This window comes from Narcine bancroftii, chromosome 6, assembly GCF_036971445.1.
Source record: "Narcine bancroftii isolate sNarBan1 chromosome 6, sNarBan1.hap1, whole genome shotgun sequence".
Taxonomy (NCBI): Eukaryota; Metazoa; Chordata; class Chondrichthyes; order Torpediniformes; family Narcinidae; genus Narcine; species Narcine bancroftii.
In genome coordinates, this window is record NC_091474.1 from 28,144,744 (window position 1) to 28,172,139 (window position 27,396).

Below are 27,396 nucleotides of genomic sequence, written 5' to 3' on the forward strand. Positions count from 1 at the left end.
AAAGATCCACTCTCACCAGCGTCATATAGACCAATATCTTTGCTAAACACAGATTATAAGATAATAGCTAAACTATTAGCGAACAGATTAGCAGAACAGGTACCGAAAATGGTAAATTTAGACCAAACTGGATTTATCAAAAAAAGACGCACAACAGACAATATTTGTAAATTTATTAACTTAATTCATGCAGTAGAAGGAAATAAAGCACCGGCAGTAGCAGTTGCTTTAGACGCAGAGAAGGCCTTCGACAGAGTAGAATGGAATTACTTGTTCAAAGTATTGCAAAAATTCAGTTTACCGGAGAAGTATATTAATTGGATTAAAGCATTATATAAGGGACCGTTAGCGAAAGTGACAGTAAATGGACATGTATCAAAGCAATTTAACTTAAGCAGGTCAACGCGGCAGGGATGCCCACTATCACCATTATTGTTTGCGCTAGCTATAGAACCACTAGCAGAATCGATAAGAAGAGATAAGAATATAAAAGGAATAAAAATAAAAGACAGGGAATATAAAATCAGTCTGTTTGCGGATGATGTGATAGTGTACTTAACAGAACCAGAACTATCAATAAAAGAACTATATAAGAAATTGAAGGAATATGGAGAAGTGTCGGGATACAAGATAAACGTAAATAAAAGTGAAGCAATGCCTATGAACAACGTGGATTTCTCAAAATTTAAGGAGGAATCCCCATTCAGATGGCAAACGCAGGCAATAAGATACCTAAGTGTGCAAATAAACAAAAATCTAGGCCAATTATATAAACTCAATTACAATCCACTAATGAAAAAATTACAGGACGATTTAGAGCATTGGAAAGAGCTACCACTAACACTGATAGGAAGGATAAACTGTATTAAAATGAACATTTTTCCAAGGATACTATACTTATTTCAGGCATTGCCAATACAACTGACAGAAAAATTCTTCAAAGAGTTAAAGAAAATAATAAGGAGATTTTTATGGAGAGGGGGGAAACCGAGGATAGCACTAGACAAATTAACAGAATGGTATAAACAAGGAGGCTTACAATTGCCAAACTTCAAAAATTATTATAGAGCCGCACAATTAAGGTACCTATCAGATTTTTATCAAACAAGGGAAAAACCAGACTGGACGAGACTAGAATTAGATAAAATAGGGGAAAAGATACCTGAACACATATTATATAAATGGGACGAAAAATTGGTACAACATAGAACTTCTCCAGTATTACACCATCTCCTCAATATATGGAAGAAGATTCATGTAGAAAGAAATAAAATAAATTACCAAATACCAAAACTAATATTGACGCAAAATAAGCTACTCCCTTTTACAATAGACAACCTTGCCTTTAGAAAATGGGAAAAAAAAGGGATTAAAAGAATAGAAAATTGTTTTTCAGGAAGTAGATTCTTATCCTTTGAACAAATGAGAGATAAGTACAATATAACGGGAGATACAGCGCTGGCATATTACCAACTGAGATCCTACTTGAAAGATAAATTAGGAAGCAACTTGAGTTTACCAGAGGGAAGTAACCTTGAATATGTGATTACAGATACAATGTTAATCAAAAGATTTATAAAAAATATGTATATTAAACTGCAAGAAAAGGAAAATGAGGAAACAAATGGTAAAACTAAACAAAAATGGGAACAAGATTTAAATATAAAGATAAAAAAGGAAACATGGGAGAAGTTATGCTCTGGAACGATGAGAAATACAATAAATACGAGGCTGCGTATGATACAATATAATTGGTTACACAGACTATACATTACACCGCAAAAGTTAAATAAATGGGACCCAACAGTATCTGATAGATGTTTTCGATGTAAAAAAGAAAGGGGAACAACAATTCATGCAATCTGGACATGTGAGAGAGTAGAAAAATTTTGGGATGATCTCAATCAGATATTAAATAAAATAACAGAAAACAATATACCAAAGAATCCAGAGATCTTTCTCCTAAGTAACATAAAAAATAAAGAATTTGGAATTGACTTGGAGGATGCACAAAAAAGATTTGTTAAGATAGCCCTAGCTGTAGCAAAAAAATGTATTATGTCAACCTGGAAATTGGAAGATAATTTGAAAATACAACAATGGTATATAGAAATGAATAAATGTATTCCATTAGAAAAAATAACATATAGTTTAAGAAATAATATTGAAATATTCGAACAAGTATGGGAGCCTTACATTAAATACAATAGCGAAAACCTACCGGGAACAAACATTACCTAAGTTGATGGAAGGAGAAGAGAAGAAAAGAATGGACTCAGTAGAATTTCTGGTGTATTTTTGTTGAATGACAACATTGTCTAACTGAATTAATGCAACCTAGATTGTATAACTAAAATGGATGAGAGGGGGGTGGGATGGGGGGGTGGCTTGGGAGGAGGGAGGGGGGAGGGAGAAAAAGTCACTGTAAATGTGTGGAAAAGAAAAAGTGTATATCATGGCTATTGTGATTTATGGTGTGAAAAATAAAAAATTTAAAAAAAAAAAAGAAAAAAAAAAAGACAGCACCAAGAAAAGTGCAGAGAACAAAACAAAGGACTCTACATCACCTTTGTTGACCTCACCTAAGCCTTCGACACCGTGAACAGGAAAGGGCTTTGGCAAATACTAGAGCGCCTCGGATGCCCCCCAAAGTTCCTCAACATGGTTATCCAACTGCATGAAAACCAACAAGGTCGGGTCAGGTACAGCAATGAGCTCTCTGAACCCTTCTCCATTAACAATGGCGTGAAGCAAGGCTGTGTTCTCACACCAACCCTCTTTTCAATCTTCTTCAGCATGATGCTGAACCAAGCCATGAAAGACCTCAACAATGAAGACGCTGTTTACATCCGGTACCGCACGGATGGCAGTCTCTTCAATCTGAGGCGCCTGCAAGCTCACACCAAGACACAAGAGCAACCTGTCCGTGAACTACTCTTTGCAGATGATGCTGCTTTAGTTGCCCATTCAGAGCCAGCTCTTCAGCGCTTGACGTTCTGCTTTGCGGAAACTGCCAAAATGTTTGGCCTGGAAGTCAGCCTGAAGAAAACTGAGGTCCTCCATCAGCCAGCTCCCCACCATGACTACCAGCCCCCCCACATCTCCATTGGGCACACAAAACTCAAAATGGTCAACCAGTTTACCTATCTTGGCTGCACCATTTCATCGGATGCAAGGATCGACAATGAGATAGACAACTGACTCGCCAAGGCAAATAGCACCTTTGGAGCACTACACAAAAGAGTCTGGAAAAACAACCAACTGAAAAACCTCACAAAGATTAGTGTATACACAGCCGTTGTCATACCCACACTCCTGTTCGGCTCCGAAACATGGGTCCTCTACCGGCATCACCTACGGCTCCTAGAACGCTTCCACCAGCGTTGTCTCCGCTCCATCCTCAACATTCATTGGAGCGACTTCATCCCTAACATCGAAGTACTCGAGATGGCAGAGGCCGACAGCATCGAATCCACGCTGCTGAAGATCCAACTGCGCTGGGTAGGTCACGTCTCCAGAATGGAGAACCATCGCCTTCCCAAGATCGTGTTCTATGGCGAGCTCTCCACTGGCCACCGTGACAGAGGTGCACCAAAAAAGAGGTACAAGGACTGCCTAAAGAAATCTCTTGGTGCCTGCCACATTGACCACCACCAGTGGGCTGATATCGCCTCAAACCGTGCATCTTGGCGCCTCACAGTTCAGCAGGCAGCAACCTCTTTGAAGAAGACCGCAGAGCCCACCTCACTGACAAAAGGCAAAGGAGGAAAAACCCAACACCCAACCCCAACCAACAAATTTTCCCCTGCAACCGCTGCAACCGTGTCTGCCTGTCCCGCATCGGACTTGTCAGCCACAAATGAGTCTGCAGCTGACGTGGACATTTACCCCTCCATAAATCTTCGTCCACAAAGCCAAGCCAAAGAAAGAAGAACAGATAACAATAAAAGTTTAAAGAAAGGCATTCTTTTCTCCAACCTTCCGTATACACTCTACACCTGTTGTCCTACCAAAGCTTGCAGTGTATTGGTTGTTTACAGAGGACCAAAGCACCGATTGGCCCTCGAGCCCCCCCCCCCCCCCCCCCCCCACCGCTTGCCTGGATATTGAGCAGAATGGGTAACACTTTGGCTGCCTGTCTGTCATCTGTGCAATGCCATGGGGATCTGTCTCCAAGTTATTGACAACTTCATTTGTGGCCGGATGGCAGTGGTTAACATTCCACCTCCCCATTTGCTATTCCAATGTCCTTACCTCTCCTTTCTGCCCTTGTGGTCCTGGTTGGCCCTGAGAAGAAGACAAAGATGGTGATTAAGGTTCATTCAGGATAACACTCACATCAGTTCACATTCCAGGCTGATATCCGTGGTATGGTGGTTCTGAAAGAACCAACTCGGTCAATGTGCATTGAGGTGACCAGTGACTACACTTGCCAGTGTTTGTGACTGACTGTACAGGGCAATAGGCAAGGAGATTCTGATGTGGCTAGTGAGAAAACAATCTTTACCTTGCATGAAATAGTTGCGCCAGGGTCCCTTCTGTCATTTAAGAGAAGGTTGGATGTGTACATGGAGGTGAGGGGGTTGGAGGGTTATTGGCGGAGAGTGGGAGGTTTGAACAAGTGGAGTTGTACTGGTGAACCAGTGCAGACTCGAAAGGCTGATGTGGCCTGTTTCTGCTCCGTAAATGGTTATATGGTTATATGGTTAATATGATGTTAGTTCCAAATCATTCTATGAAATTGGAAGCATTTATAGCTTTCAGAAATTATTTATTGGATTACACCTGGAACCTGAATAAGGGTGTTCAAGCAAAAGAACTTCAAGGCTGCCTGTAGCGGTGATTCTTATTGGAGGGCATGACACAGGTAGGCCACATTACATGTGAGTAGCAGATGGTTTGTACAGTATCTGTGTAAAAACACTTACCATATCTCCCTTCTCCCCTGGTAACCCATCAGACCCTGCCAGTCCCTGTAAAACAGCACATAGGATAGAAGTTGAACAAGAGGGCAATTAAATGCAGAAACATGATTGTTTAAGGTCAACGAGAAATAATAATTGCTGAAAATCAGGCAGTTAACAGTGAAAAGTTAGTTAAAAATTGATGAGAAAAAAGTCTGGATTGATTTATATGTTCACATGACAGTAGAGTAACACCTCGTTCCATGTCCTGCTCTGCGGTCCAAAAGTGTGGATTCTTGTCTTCCTTGGGTATTAACAACATTTTCTTTTTTTTAAATTCAGAATTATAAAATGGACAGGATTTACAAAATCAGCGTTAAATTTGGGGTCATTTTCAGAGAGTGACAGTACTCCAAAAGTACACCAGCAGCAATGTTTACTCCAAGGAGGACCACCTCAAGCTCATTGTACAGTTTTACTGGATCATTTCTGATTATCTTCGTCTAAAAGTAGAGGTTAAAGATTGGGAACAATTCTGAATTTTTCCCCCCATCGCCTTGTTAATCTTGATGAGAATCTAACATTAATCTTTAAATTAGTGTTAGCTCTTGGTCTCTGGCACCTCAGTTTATTTCAGAGTTTTATGCTCAAAAATTAAGGTCCGAAGGAAACCAGAGATCTGGTGCCAGAACATCCCGATTTCTGCTCTGTTATTAACTGGGCACCGAACCCTTCCACAGTTGGGAGAAATTCTTCCATGCATCGGTGGTGAATCTTTGTAATTTTCTACCCTGAAGAGTGGGTCTTCAAGTTCACTTGAAGCAGAGATGGACAGATTTCTGGGCATTAAGGGAATCAGGGGTATGGGGATTGGGTAGAAGATCAGCTCTGATCCTGATGAATGGCAGAGCAGGCTTGAAATACTGGGGTCTGGCTTCTGCGAATTTTTATATTCTCAATTAAATCTATTCAAATGATCTTGAAATTCCTCTGAGCATCAGAAATGTCAAGTAGACAAGAAACCTCAGGATTCTCTCCACTGGCATATCCTGTCTTGGGACCAATGTTGGGTTATACTTCATGGGATCCACGTTCTTATATTTTCTCATAACACAGGAGGCCATTCAGTGTATGCCAGCTCTCTAAATAATCCTACCAATCCCATTCAACGACATCCATTCTCTTGCATGCCCATCAGCTCTTACACAGATCATCAAACTCAGAAAGCATAGGCCGGGATGGAAGGTGAGTGCCCACTGCTCAGAATGGTCATGGTGGGCTTAATGGCCTCCTCCCAGCTTTATGACTCTTTGACCACATTCCCCCCCCCCCCACACCTTTGCCACCCACCTATGCTTCTGGGTCATTTTGAATTACTGATTGACTGTCCATCCAGCACACTTCTTGGATGTGGGATGAAAACATACAGTCACAGGGAGAATGTACAAACTCCACACGGGTAGCTTTGAGATGGGGTTGGAAGCCATGAGGTGGAGCTGTGAGGCAGTGTCTCCATGATGCTTTGGCATCCTGGCTGGTGAAATGTTCTTGCTGAGAAAACTGCTGATACCAAACCCCAACAATGCCAACCTCTGCACATGTTCACATGCCCAAGAAGGAAACTGAATGAGAGGGATGTGAGCAGGCACTTGACCAAGTGATCCCTTGAGGCACCACTGACCTTGACATCAGCTTCACATTCCTCCCCAGTCTCTATTACCTTTGACTCCCTGTCAACCATAAAGGTTTCCATTTAGTCCTCTGTAGGTCATTTGAAGGGTTAGCATCATCTCTGCTTAAGGTGTCCCCTGTCGAGAAATATAGAACTTAGATCGGAACAGGACCAGGCTTCTTGGTCCACTGTGAATATACTGTCCACAATGCCAGTTTAATTAATTCCATCCCTCAATTCCCTGTCTGTTCAAGCACCTGCCTCATAAACATTGCTTTACTAGCTGCTTCCACCATGATCTATTAATACAAAACAAAGCCTCACACATCTTTAATATTTCCCCCTCTCACCCTAAACTTATGCTCTCTAGTATTTAACATTTTCATCCTCTGGAAAAAACATTGACCATCAACCCCAGCCATTCTCAATGGGGACAACAACGTATTTAAGTTGGTGGGGGGGCATGGACTGAAATCATGAAAAGATTTTATGTCATTGGTTAGAGAGAAGTATGGAAGAAACCAACTAAACGATGGCTTCTCCGGGAAGAGAGGGGGGGCCCATAAACTTTCAGCAGAGACCGAAGGGGGCCCATAGTCAACAAAAAAAGGTTGAGAATAGTTGATCTACCATATCTCCACCTCTCACAGTTTTATAAAATTCTATCAGAAGTTTTTCTGGAAGAGATAACGATCCACGTTTTTCCAACCTCTAAATGTAATTTATACTTTTTAGTCCAAGCAACATCCTGATGAACCTCGACTGCACCCTTTCCAAACTCTCCTCAGACTTCCTTGGATGGGGGCAAACCAATGCTCCAGGTGAGGCCTAACCGTTCATTTGGACCCTGCCTTTCCCACCCACCACACCAACCAAGTGAAAACGGTTTCTCTCTCTTTTTACCACTATCTTCCTTGAAAAACTCATCTCTAAACTTTCTAACTTCAAGGCACCATAGTCCAAGATTGTGGAAAGACTTTTAGATATAATTCCTCTCAAACAGACACTTAAATATCAAAGGATAAGGACCTACTGTGATTAGAAAGGCAATGGGGTCAGCATGGACATGAAGGGCCTGGTCCTGTGATGTTCAACTCTGACTCTCCAAGCCCACTCTGGTGTTTTTTTCAAATTTCACACAACAGTATAGGTGCCTGGAGAAACTTTGGAAGGTTCTGCCCAAATGCAGGAGCTCTTCCAAGGTCAGCTCACCAATTGTCTATGAGAAGGTAAGAGGATAAGGATTGGCTTACAGGAGCATGATAGACAGATCCTAGTGTCACAGTCGGAAGCTGAAGGAGTATGTGATGAGACATTCGGAGATGGCAACGACCTCAGACCAGCAGCCCATGGTTGAAAGGGGCATCAGTGTAGGAGCTTAAATCTTAGATATACAGCACGGAAACAGGCTACTTCAGCCCAAGAGTCCCTGCTGCCCAGTTTACACCCAATTAACCTACACCCCTGGTATGTTTTGGAAGTGGGAGGAATCGGGAGCCCCAAAGGAAAACCCACGCAGACACAGGGAGAATGTACAAATTCCATACAGGCAGTGCGAGATATGAACTCTGGTCCTGATTGCTGGCATTGTAAGGGCGTTATGCTAACCGCTATGCCAACCGTGCCGCATGAGCTGTGGTGGATTATGTTCCCTCCTTACCTGGTTGCCTTTGGCACCTGATGGTCCAACGGGACCCTGAGGAGGAAAAATAAACAAGTGTTAGATGGCTGCGCAGAATTCACGGCCGCACCATTAGGTCCTTCAATCACCACCACACACACTCTGTGGGAGGAATGCAGCAGGTCGAGCAGTATCAGTGGGAGAAGAGTGGTCAACGTTATAGGTCAATCATCATTTCTGCTGGGGCAACTGATCCTTGGTGTTGGGTCATGGATCACCAAGGCTGTTTGCCCAGTTATCTACACACATCCCCATTGCAAACCCAAATAGAACCTTGCTGCTCTATCTGTCAGTCAGTGCCAGCTCTTTGAAATAGTTCTCCAAATATTTCCAAACCTTTCTATCTCCATCCTGGCTTTTAAACAGTTTTAAATCTGTGACCTCTGATTCTTAACCCTCTGCCAACACAAATACTTCATCACTACTCAAACAAAACTCTTCCATCTTTAACCACAAGGTGTGGGTACTGCTTCCAAGGTGAAGGATGACAACTTCTAATTGTCCTGGAGAAGATGATAGTGAAATGCTTTGTAGAATTGTGGCAATCCACCAGGTGAGCTCCCAAGGTGCTGTTGGATTTAGGCCTGTGTCATGAAGGACCAGCGATGTGTTTCCATGGTGATATGTAATTTGGAGCAGAACTTGCAGGTGTGGTGCTCCTGTGGACAGGGTTGATGCCGGACTGTTTTGTGCCCTAGACAGTGCTGAGTGTGGTGGGGGCTGAGCAATGGGTGCAGTACCTGATGTGATGTGCGCCGTACCACTTCCTCCCTCCACCTTACCAGTGAGTTAGTCAGAACCACGTCATTCATGACGCAGAAGTGCTGGAGCTGTTGGAATCTCTCTTCGACAGCACCCCTCTGAGGTCTGCGTCCTAGGTGGCTGCTTAGTTGGCATAATGGTAGTGCCGGCCCTGCCTGTGGATCCACTGCTCCTGTTATTATCAGGGGTTGTGCTCTGTGAGCCCATGTTGTGGACAGCGAGTAGACAGTCCACATTATGCTCCAGCGAGAAAGGGAATGGAAGTTTAGAACACTGAATAAATCTCTCCCTGATCTTCCCTGGCCTAAGAACCCCACTCATTCCATGTAACTGAAATCCCTCATTCCCTCATTAACATTCTTGGGTGTCAACTTCTCTGAAGATCTACCTCTATATCGATGCAATCACGAAGAAGGCTCACCAGTGGCTGTACTTCATGAAGAGTTTGAGGAGATTTGGTTCGTCACCAAAGACTCTTACAAATTTCTATTGATGTACAATGGAGAGCATTCTGACAGGTTGCATCACTGTGCCAATGTACAAGAGAGAAAAGGTTACAGTGAGTTGTGAACTTGGCCAGCGCTATTATGGGGATTAGTCTTCACTCCATAGAGGACATCTACAAGAGGCAGTGTCTCAAGAGAGCAGCTTCTATTCTCAAGTTCCTCCACCACCCAAGCCATGTCCTCTTCACTCTGCTACCATCTGAAAGAAGGTACAGGAGCCTGAAGACGAGCACGAAATGGTACATAAATAGTTTCTTCCCCTCCACCATCAGATGTCTGAATGGACAATGAACCACAAACACTACCTCTTCCTCTTTCTTTTGCACAAATTTATTTTTAAATGTAATGTATAGCAATATTGCAATACTGCAGCAAAACAACAAATTTCATGACACATGTTCACGACAATAAATTCTGATTCATTTGAATAAATCTTGTCTGTGAGGTTAAATATTCTGAAGCCATATTTGCCTTAAAATGTACACACAGTGTTGGGGTTCAGTAGCTGGGGTCTGGGAACCCAGACGCTGGAACTGTTCAAATCCCACAACAGCTGGGTTGATTAAATTAATTAAATGATGTATTTTAATAAAAGCTCTTTCCAGTAATGGTGACTATGAAGCTGTTTGGCTTCTCATAAAAACTCATGTCATCTAACAGTTTATCATTCTCAGACCAGTGAAGGGGAATTGAACTCAGAACAGCATGGTTAACCCCTAGTAAAACTCGAAAATCTGCAGACACCATGGTTGAAGTAAAAACATAATGCTGGAGAAACTCAGCAGGTCAAACAGTGTACTTTATGTAACAGAACCAACATTTCAGGCTTGAGCCCTTCATCAAGGTATGTGCAAAATGTAGGCAGGCGCCCAGACCTTTGCTACATAACATTTTGTTCACACCTTGATGAAGGGCTCAAGCCCGAAACATTGGTTATGTATCTTTTTTATTTAAGCTACACTGTTTGACCTGCTGAGTTCCTCCAGCATTGCGATTTTACTATGTTTAACCCCTAACTGCATGCTGAAGTGAATATATTAGCTCAGAGGAACTATCTTCACCAATAGCTCGAGCCACAGATGGGCTATCAGTGATGAATAATAGATGCTGACGTTGTATAAAAGAACATATACTTGATTTATGTAATGTCATCAATCATAGTTAAACAATTTCTGCATTGAATCCCCATATACATCATTCTCCACTGTCTGCTATAGCCAGTGGAACCAAGCAGTTTACATCAGTTCTGACTTGCAGATCCTTCCCTTGTTTCCCAGAATCGCCCTGTGCTGCTGAACAGGCAGGAGGCAAACAGTGTTGTAGAGACAGGGAGTAATCTTCACACAGTCTGGTTGGAGAATCAACGACCAAAATGGTTTCATGATCACCATAAATATCTGGAGATGGAGATGAGGACAGTGGGTGGGGTCAGCTCCCCATGAAGGTGAGGACAGTGTAAGGTAATCTTAGAGTGGAATATAAATCACAAGGAACTCGGACAAAATGAATGTTCACAGTTTTTTTCCTAAAGGTCATAATTCTAGAACTGGAGGGCACCAACTTAAGGTGAGAAGGGAGAGATTTCACAGTGAGCTGAGGCAACTTTCACTCAGAAGGTGGTCCATATCTGGAATGAGCTGTAGATGAGCGAACTGTGGATGCAGGCACAAGTCAGAAAGATATCTGAACAGATTTATTGAAAGGAGGGGTTTGATGGGAATGAGCCAAATGCAGGCAAGTGGGACTACTGAATGCCACTTGGTCTGCATGTTCAAGATGGGCCAAAGGGCCTGTTCCATGCTGAATCACTCTCTGACTATTTCCAGTATCTGCAATTTTTCTAAATTTTTAATTATTGCTATTTCTTAATTATCTTTACCATTTTTTAATATACATATAGATTTGTTTAATTTGGTGAAATATAACTTCCTGGATGCTGTTGTGGGATTTGAACTCTCTATTACTGGACCTATGTGTCACTGTGGCCCCTGTAAAGCTGAAGTCTCTTGCGTGTTGGCCCCACAACTTGTTTCATTCCCCCTGCAGTCAAGGATGAGATGGAGGGGCCAGACTTACCCTGTCGCCAAAGCCGCCACGGATTCCTGTCGGCCCTGCCACACCAGGTTCACCGCTTTCACCCTTCTTCCCCTGCAGGAAACATTCATATCTGTTAACAGGGGTGAGGCCTGGGACAGGGAAGACTGGGGTCAGGGGGGAGCAAGGTGGGCAGACAGGGAGGTGAAGCAGGGACTGTGGTGGGAGGGGAGGAGGGGAATGAAAGAAAGTACCAGGAAAGCTTGTGGAAAAGAGTTTCTGAGAAGGAAGGAGGAGAGCAGGCAGGGCAGGAGAGAAGGAAGGGGATGTAATGGAGTGAAGAAGGAATGGTGAAAGAGGGAGCACAGATTGAGGAGAGTGCAAAGATAAATGATTAGGAATGATATCAATAAGATAGAAAGAGTGCAGAGAAGATTTACTGGGATGTTGCCCTGACTTCAGGATACGAGTTACAGGGAAAGGTTAAACAGGCTAGGACTTTATTCCCTGGAGTGTAGAAGAATGAGGGTATTTATAATTGTGAGGGGGATAGACAGAGTAAATGAAAGTAGGCTTTTTCCACTGAGGGTGGGTGAGATACAAACCAGAGGACATGGGTTAAGAGTGAAAGGGATAGTTTAGGGGGAATTCGAGGGGGAAACTTCTTCACACAGAGAGTGGTGGGAGTGTAGAATGAGCTGCCAGCTGAAGTGGTAAATGCAGGCTCAATTTGGAAAGATACATGGATGGGAGGGGTATGGAGGACTATGGACTGGGTGCAGGTCAGTGGGACTAGGCAGAAAAATGGTTCAGTACAGACCTAAAATGCCAAAGGGGCTGGGCCTATTTCTGTGCTATAATCTTCTATGGGTCTATGATGGAAAGATCTGAGGTAGAGGAATAGGAGGTGAGAGAAGAGGAGTGATGGACAGAATGTGGTGAAGAGAGGGGAGAGGGTGTGGAGAGGAATGGGGAAGGTCACATGATGTTACAGTTTGAGATGAGAAGAGTGAGGGAGATAAAGGATGGAGGGACAGAAGGGGTTAGAAGGTGGGAGAGAGAGCACATATTTGAAAAAGAAATTAAGGAGAGATTGGGTAAAGAGGAAGGGTCAGGGTCAAGTTAGTGGATGAGCAAGATATGAATTATTGTCACGTATACAATTTTCCACATCTGCAAAACCTTCATGGAGAACAATTTATAACTGATATTAAACAAGATTAGTATCTGGATAGCTACGTTTTGTCTAAACTCCCTGAGTTCAGAGTGAAGATAAAGAAAGGCCCATTTTAAAATGTAATCCTGAGTATTTCATGGAGCAGAATAAGGCCAGGGTTCAAACGAGTCCAAATACGGAATGCTGGGATTCGTGCAATAGGAAATGAGGGCGACATTGTCACAGTGGGCCGAATAGTCTGTCCCTGTGCTGTACGATGCAACACCTGAGAGGCTGCAGTGCCTCTCTGGACTGGCAAAGGGAGCCCATCAACGGTAGCTGGTGTGATATCCAACAGTCAGGTCAGTGGTCAGAATAGTTTAAGTTTAACTATAGTGATTAGAGTTTCTTGTCACACACACAGAGATACTGTGCCACCGCTCTCTGGAGCGGTTTTGAATTAAACCAAATGTTAAGCAAACAACAGGTTACAAGATAAGATCATGACAAATGTCAAACCGGGTTTCCGGGCTGATCAAAGACAGAGTTCTGCCTCTAGCTGACTCCTGCTACCTCCTGCATGGTGTGGCACTCTCCGTCCATACCACTTTTACCACCACTGCCCTGTGAATGGATACACTCACAAGCCTCCGGAATTCTATACTCATGACTGTGGTGAATTTCAGGAGAGCCAAGGAGGGCCTTGATTCAGAACATAGGCAGGCCCTCTTAGTTCAGCACTGAAGGAGTGTGCGTTGAATGAAAGGAGAACATATTGACATATACATGAGTACAATGTACAGATGCAATGCAAGTCATACTTGCTGTAGCCTCACAGGTATGTAAAACACACCAACACAAAGTATACTTATGATCTATGAATAGAAAAATAAAATAAAAAGTTGGTGCAGATATGTGTTGTGTCTGTGGTATGGACTTTTCTTGGAGTAGTATTACGGTTCAGGTGAGATGGGGAGGTTCAATAACGATAGTTGTTCTCGAACTTAGAGATGTCGAGCTTTATGCTTTCTACCAAAGGCACCAACCTTTGGACAACATCGTTTCAACGGGGCTCACTTCTGCACTCTCATGATGATGGGCCAATTGGAAGGAGCTCTGATTGATTTCCCTTGAAAACAATGATCCTCTGCACCTCCACCAACCAGCACAGGCCAATCCTCGCCACTAAAATCCATCCCACAAATCTGTGGGATGATGCCAAGCACAAACGTGGGCTTCCAATCCGAGCCAACATTTTAAAAGACTCATCCCACCCGACCGCCCTCTCCCTCTGCCCTCCAGGAAGAAGATTCGAATGGGAGATCATACCTCACCTGATTCAAGGACGGTTTCTGCCCCACTGTTGTCAGACTCCTGCAAATCTCAAGTAAAACTACGTTGCCTTTGCTGTTCTAACTGATCTCTCCCTGCAATCTGTGCTCTTTCAAACTGCTGTACTATGTTCAAGATTCCTTTAGAGCAGTGGTTTTCAAACCTTTTCTTTCCACTTACACCTTAAGTAATCCCTATGCCTCAAGTGCTCTGTGATTACTTAAGGTGGTATGTGGGAGGAAAGAAAAGGTTTCAAAACCACTGTTTTAATTGTACCTAACTGTCTCGTTATGTGCACGGTTTCATAACTCCAAAGGAAATGGGCCAAAGACAATTTTTCTCAAGCAAAATATTTCAATAACAATTGAGTTTAGAGAAGTGGTTCTCAACCACTGCTTTATAGTCATGTAATAAAAGCATGCAATATTACACAGAAATTGCCTTCATCTGCTATAAGGCAGACAGATTTGCCATTGGCAGATATAGCCTGAAGCACCTCTTATGTAGGGGTTGACTAGTTAGACCAAGGGTGTCAAACTCAAATTCACAGAGGGACAAAATTAAAAACTTGGACTAAGTTGTGGGCCAAACTAAATATTTATTGAAAATTTTCAACAACATCTGCATGCTTTCTCTTCTTTCAACATATGTAATGTTAAACTTTTTCTTATTAAAATAAATGTTTAATAATAGTTTTGGTTAAACTCTTTCCAGAAGAAGCATTAACAAATGAGAAATAAAATATAAAATAAAGTTTGCTGTAAAACCAGACTTCTTTTCATCTCCTCCACCTTCTGGAGCTTTTGCTTCTCGTTCAGATCCTTAAACCTGACCTGGTGTTTTGTTTCATAGTGTAGTTGTATGTTATATTCTTTAACTACAGACATGCTGGCTCCACACACAAGACAAACAGGTTTGTCTTTTAAAATGATGAACATATAGTCTGCCTCCCACCTGTCTTGAAAGGTCCTGTTTTCTGTCTTTCGTTTGGCCATTTTTCGTAAGGGGTTTATTATATGTGAGTTAGGTGACAGGTCGCAGATGTTAATGAAAGTAAACAGAGGAGGTGGGGGCGATTAGCGGGCTGACAGGCCAGCGCCAACGCATTTGCAAAGCATTCTGGGATTTGAAGTATTAGCTGTGCATGCGCTATACTGGCGCGGCGGCCAGCGGGCCAGCACTAATACATATTTGATATGATCTTGCGGGCCAAATATAATTATATCACGGGCCAAATTTTGCCCGCGGGCCTGAGTTTGACATGTGTGAGTTAGACTGCTCACTATACCAGTTTCTCCCTGCACCTTGGTATATCTGGCAATAATGTGGAACATGACCATTGCAACACATGGCAGATATTTCACTGGCCATGCAAAAGGGTGAGTGTTTTTACCTGAAGTGCTCCTTACCTGGAATCCTCTGCGACCCTGCACTCCACGTAGTCCAGGTGGTCCCATCTCGCCCTGCACAGACCCAGGAAAGGAGAGGTGAATGTGACAGCAGGGGTTGGGGGGGGGGTCAGTGAACTTCTGGAACATGCAAAAATGCCATGTACTCGCAACTGCACGTGTTCATGCAGAGATACACCCATGTAAACACACATGCAGAGGTAAAAGGTAATAAGTGCACATAGGTGAACTTGGGTACAGGTGTCCTGGGAGGTTTACACAATAATATTAGGGAGCAATTATAGGAGGAGGGCCATCCTGCCCATGTTGTCTCCCTGTAGGCCCATTTCTCTGCTCTGTCCCATCTCAATATCCAATTTCTTTTGGACTACACTCATGGCGCATCAAAGTTCTTTCTCACCTCTCCTGTCTCATTTACGCCACACAAGAAGTCTATGCCAGCAATTCTCAACGGGGGCACTGGAGACCATAGCACATTTAAGTAAAGGCCTTGTTTGCTTTTCACCTCACGTGACATAAATATTTTTTAAAGTTTCTAAGTAGTCAGTAGGAGAGTACAGATAAAAACCAAAATATGACTGCTTCGCAGGGAAGAGTGTCCATAAACTTTGAGCACTGTCCAAGAGGGCCATAGCCAAAATAAGGTCGAGAACAGCTGGCCTATGCCCATCAGTCCTTATACTCTAAGCTAATGGTCGACCACATTTAGACCTGTCAGAATCTTTCATTTAATTTTATTTAATTTAGACCTCCAGCATGGTAACAGGTTCTTCCTCCCCAAATACACCTGTGACCTCGGTATATGCAACATTACCTCTCAATGACCTCCCCACCTCTCTGTTCAATACCCTGACTGATGAAATGTGCAGATGCACCATCACATTAATGGAGATGACTCCTACACACAAAGGTTTTGGCCAGGGTTAAGGTTAATGGCAGAATTGGGCAAAGGGAATCCCTCCCTCAGCCCCAGACACAGGAACAAATTTGATAGGACTGTTGGAAGCTGCTGGTAGTGTGATGAAGATCACCCATCGTAGCTGTGGAAGAGAAGCTTCAGACCCAAGGTCAACGTGTGCAAGGGTAGACCCAGAAAATAGTAAAAACACAGAAACGGAGGAATTCTTGCAGCATCCATAAGAGTTAAAAATATATTATCAACATTTCGGGCCTGGGCTCTCCTTCAAGGTACAGTATTAGTAAAAGGCAAGCAGGCGTCTGAATTAAAGGACTGGGGAGAAGGGAAGGGTAGGAAGTGGGAGGAGTGGAGTACAGACCACAGACAAAAGGTGGTAGTTGGATATGGATGGGACACAGGAGAGAGGAAGGGGGGGGGGGGGGAATCAACTGAGAAAGGGAGTTGTTTTTGGTTTTGTGACATGTGTTGATCAGGTGGCCAAGAAGGTATGTGCCCCACTTGTCTTCACCGTTTGCGGCACCGTGCCAAAAAAGGATAGAGCGGCAGTTTTAAAATCATTGTGCGATTCTGTGTGGTAATGTTGGAACAGCTGCTGGCAGGCCGGCAGGGACAGAGAATTTCAGCAAAGTGCTGTTAAAGAAAAGCAACCCGTGTCTGAGACATATTGTGGTGAGGAATCAAAAATCCACTCAGATAGAACAATACAGCACTGCTGACCTATAAATTCCTTCCTAAAAACCTAAAGCTTTCCTACCTCGTAACTCTCGATTTTTTTTCTTTCATCCGTGTGCCTAATTGTCTCTTAAATGCATCTATTGTTCCACCCTCCACCACCATCCCTGGCAATGTATTCCAGGCACCCACAACTCTCTGTGTAAAAAACTTACCCCTGCTGTTTCCCCTAAACTTCCCTCCCTTCACTTTGTACAGATGTTACATTATACTTAATGAGGGAAGCTGCCATTCCTAGAGTCCGATTACAGGAACACACTGACCATCAGGAAAATATCAACTCAAAAAATCAAAGGTGGCTTGGTAGAATGGAGGATGTGAGTACTTCAATACTATGTGCAGGCTGGCTTCTCAGTTTGAAGATTCATGCACTGGGATTCAAGGGCATAAAACCCATAGGAGCATTAAGTAGAAAGTCAAGCCAACCTGGCCAGAGTAGTGACCCTTGAGGTTTCCAATGAGGAGATGAATTAACCGAGTGTGGTCAAATGACACCCAATGTGCAGGTAACACTGGAGAATGCAGTTCCAGATTCGAACCTGGGTCACTGGCAGTGTTACAGCGTTGCACTAACTGTACTGCCCAAATACTCCAATTAACTTACAATCCCCGTACGTTTTAGAGGGTGGGAGGAAACCCATGCAGACACAGGGATAACGTACCAACTCCTTACAGACAGCGACAGATTTGAATCTGGGTCACTGGCAGTGTTAACAGCGTTGCACTAACTGCTACGTTAACCATGCTGCCCAAATACTCCAATTAACTTACAATCCCCGTATCTTTTAGAGGCACATTGCTCAACAGGCCCAGCAGCGTCCATGGAGGCAAAGGGAAAAATCAACATTTCGAGTCCTGGAACCTTAAGAGTACTATAGCACAGAAAAAGGCCATTCAGCCCATCTAGTCCATGCCAAACAATTACTCTGCCTAGGCTCATTGACCTGCACCACAACCCTCCCAAGCATGTACCTGTCCAAATGTTCCTTAAATGTTAAAAATGAGCCCGCATTCACTTCAGCCGGCAACTCGTTCCATACTCCCACCACTCTTTAGAGGGTGGGAGGAAACCCATGCAGATACAGGGAGAATGTACAAACTCCTTACGGAGAGTGGCCTGATTCGAATCGGGTTATTGGTGCTGTAATAGCTGCAGTGCTCTTCGTTAGGGTGTTCCCATGGTGATGTCGGGGAGAGAATTCTGTGTTTAGACCCAGTGCCAATGGAAGACTAGGGTTGTCTTCCTAAGTCAGATGACACGAGACAAAACTGGAATCGGGAGCATAAAAAAAGCTCATGGGAACTCCGCAGGTGAAGCAGTATCTGTGGTGCCAAACAGACACCAGACACATGTTCTCCTCTTCTCCCTATCCACTTTTTGCAGGAATAGGTCTCTCTGAGATTCAGTAGTTCATCCTTCCCCACCCACTCTCCCACCCTTTTGGGCACTTCCTGCTGTCCCCACACCTCCTCCCTCACCTCCACCCAGTTACACTAACAGACCTTCCAGGTGAAGAAAGTCTGCAGGGCTCCATCCTGTACAGAACACTGAAGGTCATGCAGGGTCCATACAAAGCAAAAGATTTTCAATGTTTCAGGCCTGAGACCGTTGTGAGGAATTAGTTTCTTCAGCACTTTTGTGTACTGCTCCAGATGAAGCAGGGCTTGACACCCTAATCTACTGCATCCGCTATACCTGGTGTGGCCTCTACATCGGTGGGACCAAACAGAGGTCGGATGGCTGCTTCTCCGAACACCTCTGCTCTTTATGAGGATCTAAATTTGAGCATCCTGTAGCCAACCATTGTAATTCACCCAAACTATTTCTACAGTGACCTGTCTGTTCTCGGCCTCCATCTGTTATCAGAGTGAAGCCAAACATAAACGCGAAGAACGACACATCATCTTTCTCCTGGACATTTTTAAACATAACAGCTGATTTTTCTAATTTTAGATAATTTCTTTACCTACTCCTGTAAAAACATATTTCCCCTGTCTCTAACTCTTCTTCCTCCCATCCCTTTCTAATGCTCTCCCTCTACCTGTCCCATACGCATCCACCTCTAGGCCCCTCTCCCCTTTCTATATGTAATATCACCCCCTTCCTTCCAGTCTTGATAAAGGGTCCAGTCTTGAAGCATTGATTGAGTATTTCGACCCATGGAGGCTATTTGACCCGCTGAGTTTGCCTGCTCAGTTTGAACTGTCCCTGGGATTTATCCCTGCACTGCAGATCCTGCCAGCGCCTCTGCCTTTCCAGCTAGGTTTGCAGAACATTCCTGCAGGCTCCCAGGTTCTGAATGGAGTTTGTGTCATTCACCGAAACCATCCCCCAGAGTGGAACTGTACACACACCAGTCTCCAAAGCAGCCAGGCACAGTCTCCTACAAATAAGCTAACAATAAGTCTTTGACAAACTCAACAGACAGACCGATCTTTGTAGCTCAGAGTAACCAAATCCCTTCCTGTAGCAGGTCATGAAATATCTCCAGGAGATTGAATTTCAGGTTTGTGTGAAAGGGCCAGAGAGCACGGGGCTGTCTCTTTCTGTACAGCATCTGCCCTCTCCACCAGCGAGAAGGGATCGGGGTAGAACAGTGGCAGCCGATCAGGAAATCTTTTAAGCTAGAGAAAAGGTGAACAAGGCAAAAGATAATTTAAAAAACAGGATGGAAAGGAGTATTCCAGCACACAGAGATGTCGGTGAGGGAATGCTTCTGACAGGTACGGTCCAGGCTGCTGTACGTGCTGAGGGACACACTGAGGCTTGGTGCAGCCAATGTGATGGCACTGTGGGGAAGGACCACAGACTAGAGTCTGTCCGTTACCAGGCATTGAGGGGCTGAGACATAGGGAAAGTCCCTCAAACAACAGAGGGGAATAGTAATGGTGTAAATAGAGATGAAGGTAAAAATGTTCAGAGATGGGAATGCATGGACATGACACTAAGGGTGTGAAAGGACTTTGTACGGTTCTCCTTTGTAAATAATTTATTGTGAATAAAGTTTATTTTTGAAATTTAAAGGATGGGAAGGATTATAAACATTGATAAAAGGATGGAGGGGTGAGATGGCCACAGAGAGAACAGCCACCCCTTCAAAAACCAAAAGAAATATTTCCATTACAGTGGGAGACACGGAGTGACCTGAGCATTCTGACCCTCAGCATACACATCTGTGAATGCTGACTCAATGTGTGACCTGTGAGGCAGGGTCACTAATGGTTAGGTGCGCCTCCCTGAGAAGAGCCCTCACCTCTGAGCTGGAAGGAGGTAGACTCCACTCTCAGGGGACTTGTCTGTTGTGGTCCTGAAGGAACACCATACTGTTGGGCATGATATTAAACAGAGATTCTGTCAGTAGCACACGTGTGAGCGCACGTTTTGGGATTGAATGGATTTCTGAAACTTTGTCATACCAGTCACTGCTGTCAGCCAAGAGATAGTCTTTGGTTAAGCTGCGTTGATTGGTTGCTGGGCCTCTGCTCTTCTTGTAGTAAGAAGCAATTCCAAAGACCCTACACACACCTCTGGAGGTGAAAGATCGCACTTGAAGAAAACCAGGGATTTCGTGGTCAATATTTCCTCTTCAACGAGTAGGTTATTTGTTCAATACACGTTGTTCCTTGTTGCACTCAAATGGCTGACTAAAATTTCTGCACTACCACAGCGATCACTTACTCGAGGGTAACAGTTCCTAATGCATGAATTTAGGGTGTCCAGAAAGGTGCTATAGAAATACATGGCAGCACATTTAGCATGGCGGTTAGTACGATGCTGATACAGCGCCAGTGACCCAGGTTCACATTCAATGCTGTCTGTAAGGAATTTGTACATTCTCCCTGCATCTGCGTTTGTTTCCTTTGGGTGCTCTGGTTTCCTCCCACCTTTTAAAAACATACGAGTTTTACAGATCAATTGGGTGCAATTGGGTGGCACGGGCTCGTGGGTTGGAAGGGCCTGTCGCCATGCTGTATGTCTAAATTTAAATTTAAATACAAGTCTATCTTTGTTAAACTCTGTCTGATAGCACAATTTGAACACAGGTCACTTTTGAACTAAAACACTTAGAACCATAGAACATTACAGCATAGAAACAGACCATTCAGCCCAGCTAGTCTGTGCAGAACCATTTTTATGCCTAGTCCCACTGACCTGCACCCAGTCCATAGTCCTCCATACCTCTCCCATCCATTTATCTGTGAAAGTTCTTATGAAATGTTAAAAGTGAGCTGGCAGCTCTTTCCACACTCCTGTCACTCTCTGTGTGAAGAAGTTCCCCCCTCATGCTCCCCCAAAACCTTTCCCCTTTCATTCTTTACCCATGTCCTCTGATTTATATCTCATCTACTCTCAGTGGAAAAAGCTACCAACATTTATTCTGTCTTATACCCTCATAATTTTAAATGCCTCTATCAAATCTCCCCTCATTCTTCTACATTCCAGGGAATGAATTCCTAATCTGTTTAATAACTCAGTTCCTGAAGTTCAGGCAACATCGTAGTAAATCTTCTCTGCACTCTATCAATTTTATTAAAATCTCCTGTAGTTAGGCGACCAATACTCCATATTTGGCCTCACCAATGTCTTGCACGTTACTATAACATCACAATTCCTTAACTCAGTACTTTGATTTATGAAGGCCAATATGCCTAAAGCTCTTTTTACAACTTTAAGGGTATGAAATCACTAGCATGTGCAGATATGCAGTTTAATTTGGGCATCATGGTTAGCACGAACATGGTGGGGAGAAGGGCCTGCACTGTACCGCACTATGTAGTATGAGGAAACCAGGTTCCTACCTGCCTACATTTTGCTCACACCTTGGTAAAGAGCTGAAGCCCAAAATGTTGGTTATGTATCTTTATCTTTGCTATATAAACTCCACTGTTTGACCTGTTAAGATTCTCCAACATTGTGTTTTTATTGGACATCTTTTTTTTTAAACTAGTAAAACTGAGATGAGGTATTGTTCCATCACCCAGAATGCTGTGAATCTTCAGAACCCTTTGTCTCTGGATGTACAGTGTATCCAACACTGAAGCCCATAAACTTCTAGGGAAATCAAGGGACAATGAGATAAGACAGGAAAGGGTATTGCAAGTTGCAACACCGCCACAACTTCATCAATGGGTTTTTCCGCTCTGATAGAAGCATTCAAGCTCCTGAGAACTGCTCCTTGGACTCATCTCATATCTTCCAAGTCAAAGGGTAGCCATATTCCCCAGCTATGCCTGCCTTTTTGTTGACTACGTGAAGCACTCTATACTACAAAGCCGTCATAGACAAGGCCCCTCAACTCTTCCTCTGCTATATCGATGACTCCATTGGTGCTGCCTCATGTACCCACTTTGCTGCTAACTTCCACCCTGACCTCAAATTCACTTGGCCCATCTCGAGCAACACTCTCCCTCCTTCTCGATCTCTCTGTCTCCATCTCAGGAGACAAATTATCTCATAACTCCTTCTAAGTTCCAGAGGAGTCAACAGGGTAGATATGGAAAGACATTTTCTCAAGTTGGGGGGGGGGGCTGTTTTAAAACAAGGACCTGCCAATTTAAGTTGGTGGTCATTTAGTTTCTCTGTCCGAGGAATGTGAATTTTTGGGACTCTCCATCAAAGAGCATGGAGGCAGAGTCTTTGTAGTAGAGCCAATGTTTAAGGCAGAGATAGATGGACCTTTGGCAGGAAGTGTGAGAGGGTTATCGGGGAATGCAGTGTTGAGGTTACAGTCAACTCAGTTGTGGTCAGCATCAGAGCTAGGCTCAGAGACTGAACTCAGATGGTCTGATGAGCTGTGTCCTGACTGTGCCAGTGCCCCTCGTTCATCTTCTCTCAGGGAATCACAGCCACGTGAACACCCGGTCCACTATAACAGGTTCCACATAATCCCGTCTGCTGTCTCAGCCTTTTCACGGAGTCTCCTTGGGAATCTTGGGTATTTATGGGGGACACAGAATAAAGAGAAGCCTCTGCCGATCTTCAAGGCCAGTTGTATGAGTCGAGGGTACAGCGGGATACCGGCTGTAGTCAGAGAGTCAGGGAGGAGATGGAGAGAGGGACAAGGTTAGACCAAAATTCACCATCGCTGCCACTTACATCTGGGCCCCTCAGTCCACGGTCACCCATGTCTCCAGAGTCACCCATTTCTCCCTGCGAGGGAAATGGCAAACAATTAGAACAGAAAACACAGTCACAAAGAAACAGGAAAATGCCCAGTGCAGAAGAACCCATGCGGGGCCAGGTGCAGGAGAACCCGTGCGGGACACGGTACAGGAGTACCTGTGCAGGACACGGTACAGGAGAACTTGTGCGGGACACGGTACAGGAGACCCTGGTTGGGGCCCAGTACAGATGGATGTGCACATGGCCCAGTACAGGATAACCATGCGGAGCCCAGTTCAGATGACCCAAGAAGAGAAACAGACAATGCTGATGTCCTAGGCTGATGTAGTCAGTCCACCAGCTCTGCGACCAGGGTTGCATGGCTGCATGTTATGAAAGGGGCTATGAGCTGCATCATTGCGGCTGGCTCACAGGCAACCTGGGTACTGGGGGACTTACCACGCTCCCGGGCGGTCCCTGGGGTCCTGGCTCTCCCATTGGCCCTCGGCTGCCCTGCATGGGACAGAAATACAAACCGTCAGTCACTAAGCACGCAAATCCGGCAGGAACACAGACCTCACTCCCTCCCATGGAGTCACACAAAGAACTCCCTGAGCTTACAACCGACCCAATATCAATGGGGAAGGAGTGGCTGACACCTGGTACCACAGAACCCAGATGACACCTCGTACCAGTGTGCAAGGCTGAGTCCCTGTACTGGTGATCCCAGCTGAGTCCCAATACCAGGCGATTCTTAATACCGGAAAACCCCGGTTGACTCCCGGTACCGGTAAACCCAACTGAATCCCTGTACTGGTGAACCTGACTGAGACCCAGTACCAGTGAACCCGATTGAATCCTGGTACTGATTAACCCCACTGAGTCCCAGTACTGGTGAATCTGGCTGAGTCCTGGTACCAGTGAACCTGGCTGAGTCCTGGTACCGGTGTGTGAGGCTGTAAGACAATCGGGGTTGGACTGGGGATGTGAGGACGTGGGAAGGAGTCCCCAGCCCCCCACTGATGACCCCCCCCATCTTGCATCTGATCCTCTCTCTTTCCTCTCAGTCACACTCTTCAGAGGTGGAGTGGGTGCGGGGAGTGGAGAGGTCCAGTCGCTTGACATTTACACTTCTAATTGCTGACACATCAACCGCATGGACCTCTCCACTCCCGACATCCACTCCACCTCACTCCGTCTGAATGCCCAGCCATCCACATCAACTCCAACCTTACCACCGTGACCAGACTGACTGGTGATGTAACGGTTGACCACAATAACCTCTACTTTGCAGAGGCCAGAAGCCAACTCTCTGATATACCCTCATTCCTATCCCCAGACTCCAACCCCACCAATGAATACCATCCCACTGTCTCCCAGTCTGTCACCGATATCATGGCATCAAGAGACCTCCGCTCAACTGCTTCGCTGATAGTGCCCCAACCCACACTTCCCACTTCTGCCTCTTATCCAAGATCCACAAATAGATCCATCCTGGCAGGCCCATTGTTTCCTCCCACTCTTGTCCAACTGAATCTATCTCCTCACAGCTCAACTCCACCCTCTCTCTCCGAGTTCAGTCCCTTCATACCTACATCTGGGATATCTTGCACACCATTCATCAGTGACCCCACCACCAATTCCCTGTCCCTACCACCTCATCTTCACCATGGACGTTCGCTCTCAGTGCACCTCCATCTTCATCAGAAAGGTCTCAAAGTCCTCTGATTCTTCGTGGAGAAATGCTTGAACCAGCTTTGCTCCTCCAATGCTCTCCTCTGCCTGGTAGAACTTGTTCTCAACCTGGATAATTTCTTTTTGATGCCTCTCATTTCCTTCAAATCAAAGGTGTAGCCACAGACACTTACATAGGTCTTAGGTGTGCCAGCCTTTTTGTTGGTGACACAGAACAATCGTTGTTCTGAACCAACCCCAGCACTACCCCTCATATCTTCCTCTGTTATAATCGGTGATGCTAGCAGCTATACTTTGTGAGGTGTTTGAGGAGATTCGGTAGGTCACCGCAGATTCTCGAAAACTTCTACAGGTGGAGAGCATTCTGGCTGGTTGCATTGCGATATCAAGGGCCCCAGACTTCACTCCACTTTGCAAGAGGCGGTGTCTTAAAAAAGCAGCCCCTATCCTCAAGGACCCCAACTAACAAGGCCATGCCCTCTTCACTCTGCTATCATCAGGAAAAAGTCACAGAAGCCTAAAGATGAGCACTCAACGGTACAAGGACAGTTTCCTCCCCACTGCCATCAGATTCCTGAATAATCAATGACCCACAGACACTGCCTTACTTTTCGTGCACTATTTAAAAAAAATTATTGTTGTAAGGTGGGTTATATGAACAGTGACGCTGCCGCAAAACACCGAATTTCGTAACTTTTTCATGATAATAAATTCTGATTCTGACTGCCCTGGGGCTGCTTGTCCACCCATGCAGAACTCATCAAGAACAACTCGGTTACTAACCTCCACCATGCTCTGAAATCCACCTGGAACATTTCTGACACTTCTCTCCACTTCCAGATCTCTCTGTCCTCATCTCGTCACTTACCATTCCAGGACATCTGAGATGTCCTCCTCTTTCAACCAATGCAGCTTCCCCTCTCCTGCAGATAATTGCCTCCAACTCTCGGAGTTCTGATCTCAACCCATCTCCCTCCAAACAAACCAGGGTGTCTTCACTCTACCAGCCTCCACATCCAGCACATCATGTCTCCCAGCTGCAACTCGACCCCACCATCAGACAACCTTTCTGCAGGGATCACTCTCTCCATGATACCCTTGTCTGCTTATCCTTCCCCATCCACCTCTCCCTAACCCCTCATCCATTCCCTTGCAACCATGGCAAGTGTAGCAGCTGCTCTTACACCTCCTCCCTCACCACAACCCAGGGTCCCAATCAGTCCATCCACGGGAGGCAAAGATTCCCCTGCACCTCGTCCCACTTATTTGACTGCACTCAGTCTCCCAACATGCCCTCCTCTACATCAGTGAGACAAAACTCAGATGGAGACCACTTCACAGAGGTCTACACTCTGTCTGCAAGGGCCATACCAAGCTCCCGGTTGCTGCCATTCCAACTCACCTCCCCATTCCCACCCTGACCGGTCTGTCCTGGGCCTTCCCCACTGCCAGAGTGAGGCCTGACGGAAACCAAAGGAACATTTCGATTTCCCCTGGGCAGTCTTCAGTCCAATGGTGTGAACCGAGAATTCTCCTTTTTTAGACAATGCCTCTTTCTCTTCTTCCATACCACTCCCAGTTCCACCTTTTCCCTCTCCTTTATTTGTTCCCTTTCCCACCCAACCCCCATCAAGTTTCATCCCTCCCACTATGGTTCCATCTCCCTCCACTGGATTGTTTCCCTACCCCCTCTGCCCCGCACTCTCCCCCACCCCCGCCCCTGTCCGCTACCACGTCCCCCTTCCCTTCAGCTCCACCTGGTCTCTCATTATCCCACATCTTCTCTCCCCATCAGACCCAGCACTTGCAACCTTTGCCTTCTAATCACACCCCCCCTCCACCATGTGACGCATCTTTCTGCTTGCCACACTTTTGTCTGGCATCTGCCAAACTACTGCCTCTGTCAGTTATGTTTCACCTCTGCTTGGTTTACTAATCCCAAACAGGCCCCCATTCCACCCTATCCTCTTTACACCGGCTTCTCTTCTCCCCATCCCCAGTCCTGGTGAAGGGCTCCGACCCAAAATGTTGATTGTTTTTTTCTCCCATGGATGCTGCTCGACCTGCTGAGTTCTTCTAGCAGGAGTAAAGCACCAAAGACTGCAGGCACCGTGACTGAAGTGAAAACAAAATGCTGGAGAAACTCAGCAGGTCAAAGAGCGCACTTTATATACAAAGATACATAACTAACATTCCGGGCTTGAGCCCTTCATCAAGATATGAGCAATCACCTGAACCTGATTTCTTCATACTACATCTCACCAACGTTACTATAACATCCCAATTCCTTAACTCAATACCTTGATTTATGAAGGCCAATATGCCTAAAGCTCTCTTTACAACTTGAAGCAGTGGGTATGAAATCTCTAGCATGTGCTCACACTTAGTGGTTCGTGAGAAGACATGTTCTCTGCTTTGCCTTCATTGGTTAGAGGTTGAGGGAGAAGCCTAATGGAAGAGCACAAAATTAGGAGAGGCATGGATGGGCAGA

General features: G+C 44.9%; 1 protein-coding gene across 1 annotated transcript in view; it reads right to left on the reverse strand.

Moving 5' to 3' along the window:
• The window catches only part of col9a3 (collagen, type IX, alpha 3), a 111,948-nt gene that overhangs the window by 30,519 nt on the left and 54,033 nt on the right, over positions 1 to 27,396 (reverse strand). The window contains exons 21-27 of the mRNA XM_069884438.1: positions 23,670 to 23,723; positions 23,205 to 23,258; positions 15,457 to 15,510; positions 11,602 to 11,673; positions 8,237 to 8,272; positions 4,929 to 4,973; positions 4,255 to 4,287 (exon numbers count right to left, since the gene is read on the reverse strand). Coding sequence (XP_069740539.1) covers positions 4,255 to 4,287; positions 4,929 to 4,973; positions 8,237 to 8,272; positions 11,602 to 11,673; positions 15,457 to 15,510; positions 23,205 to 23,258; positions 23,670 to 23,723 — 348 coding nt within the window. The remainder of the gene's footprint in view (positions 1 to 4,254; positions 4,288 to 4,928; positions 4,974 to 8,236; positions 8,273 to 11,601; positions 11,674 to 15,456; positions 15,511 to 23,204; positions 23,259 to 23,669; positions 23,724 to 27,396) is intronic.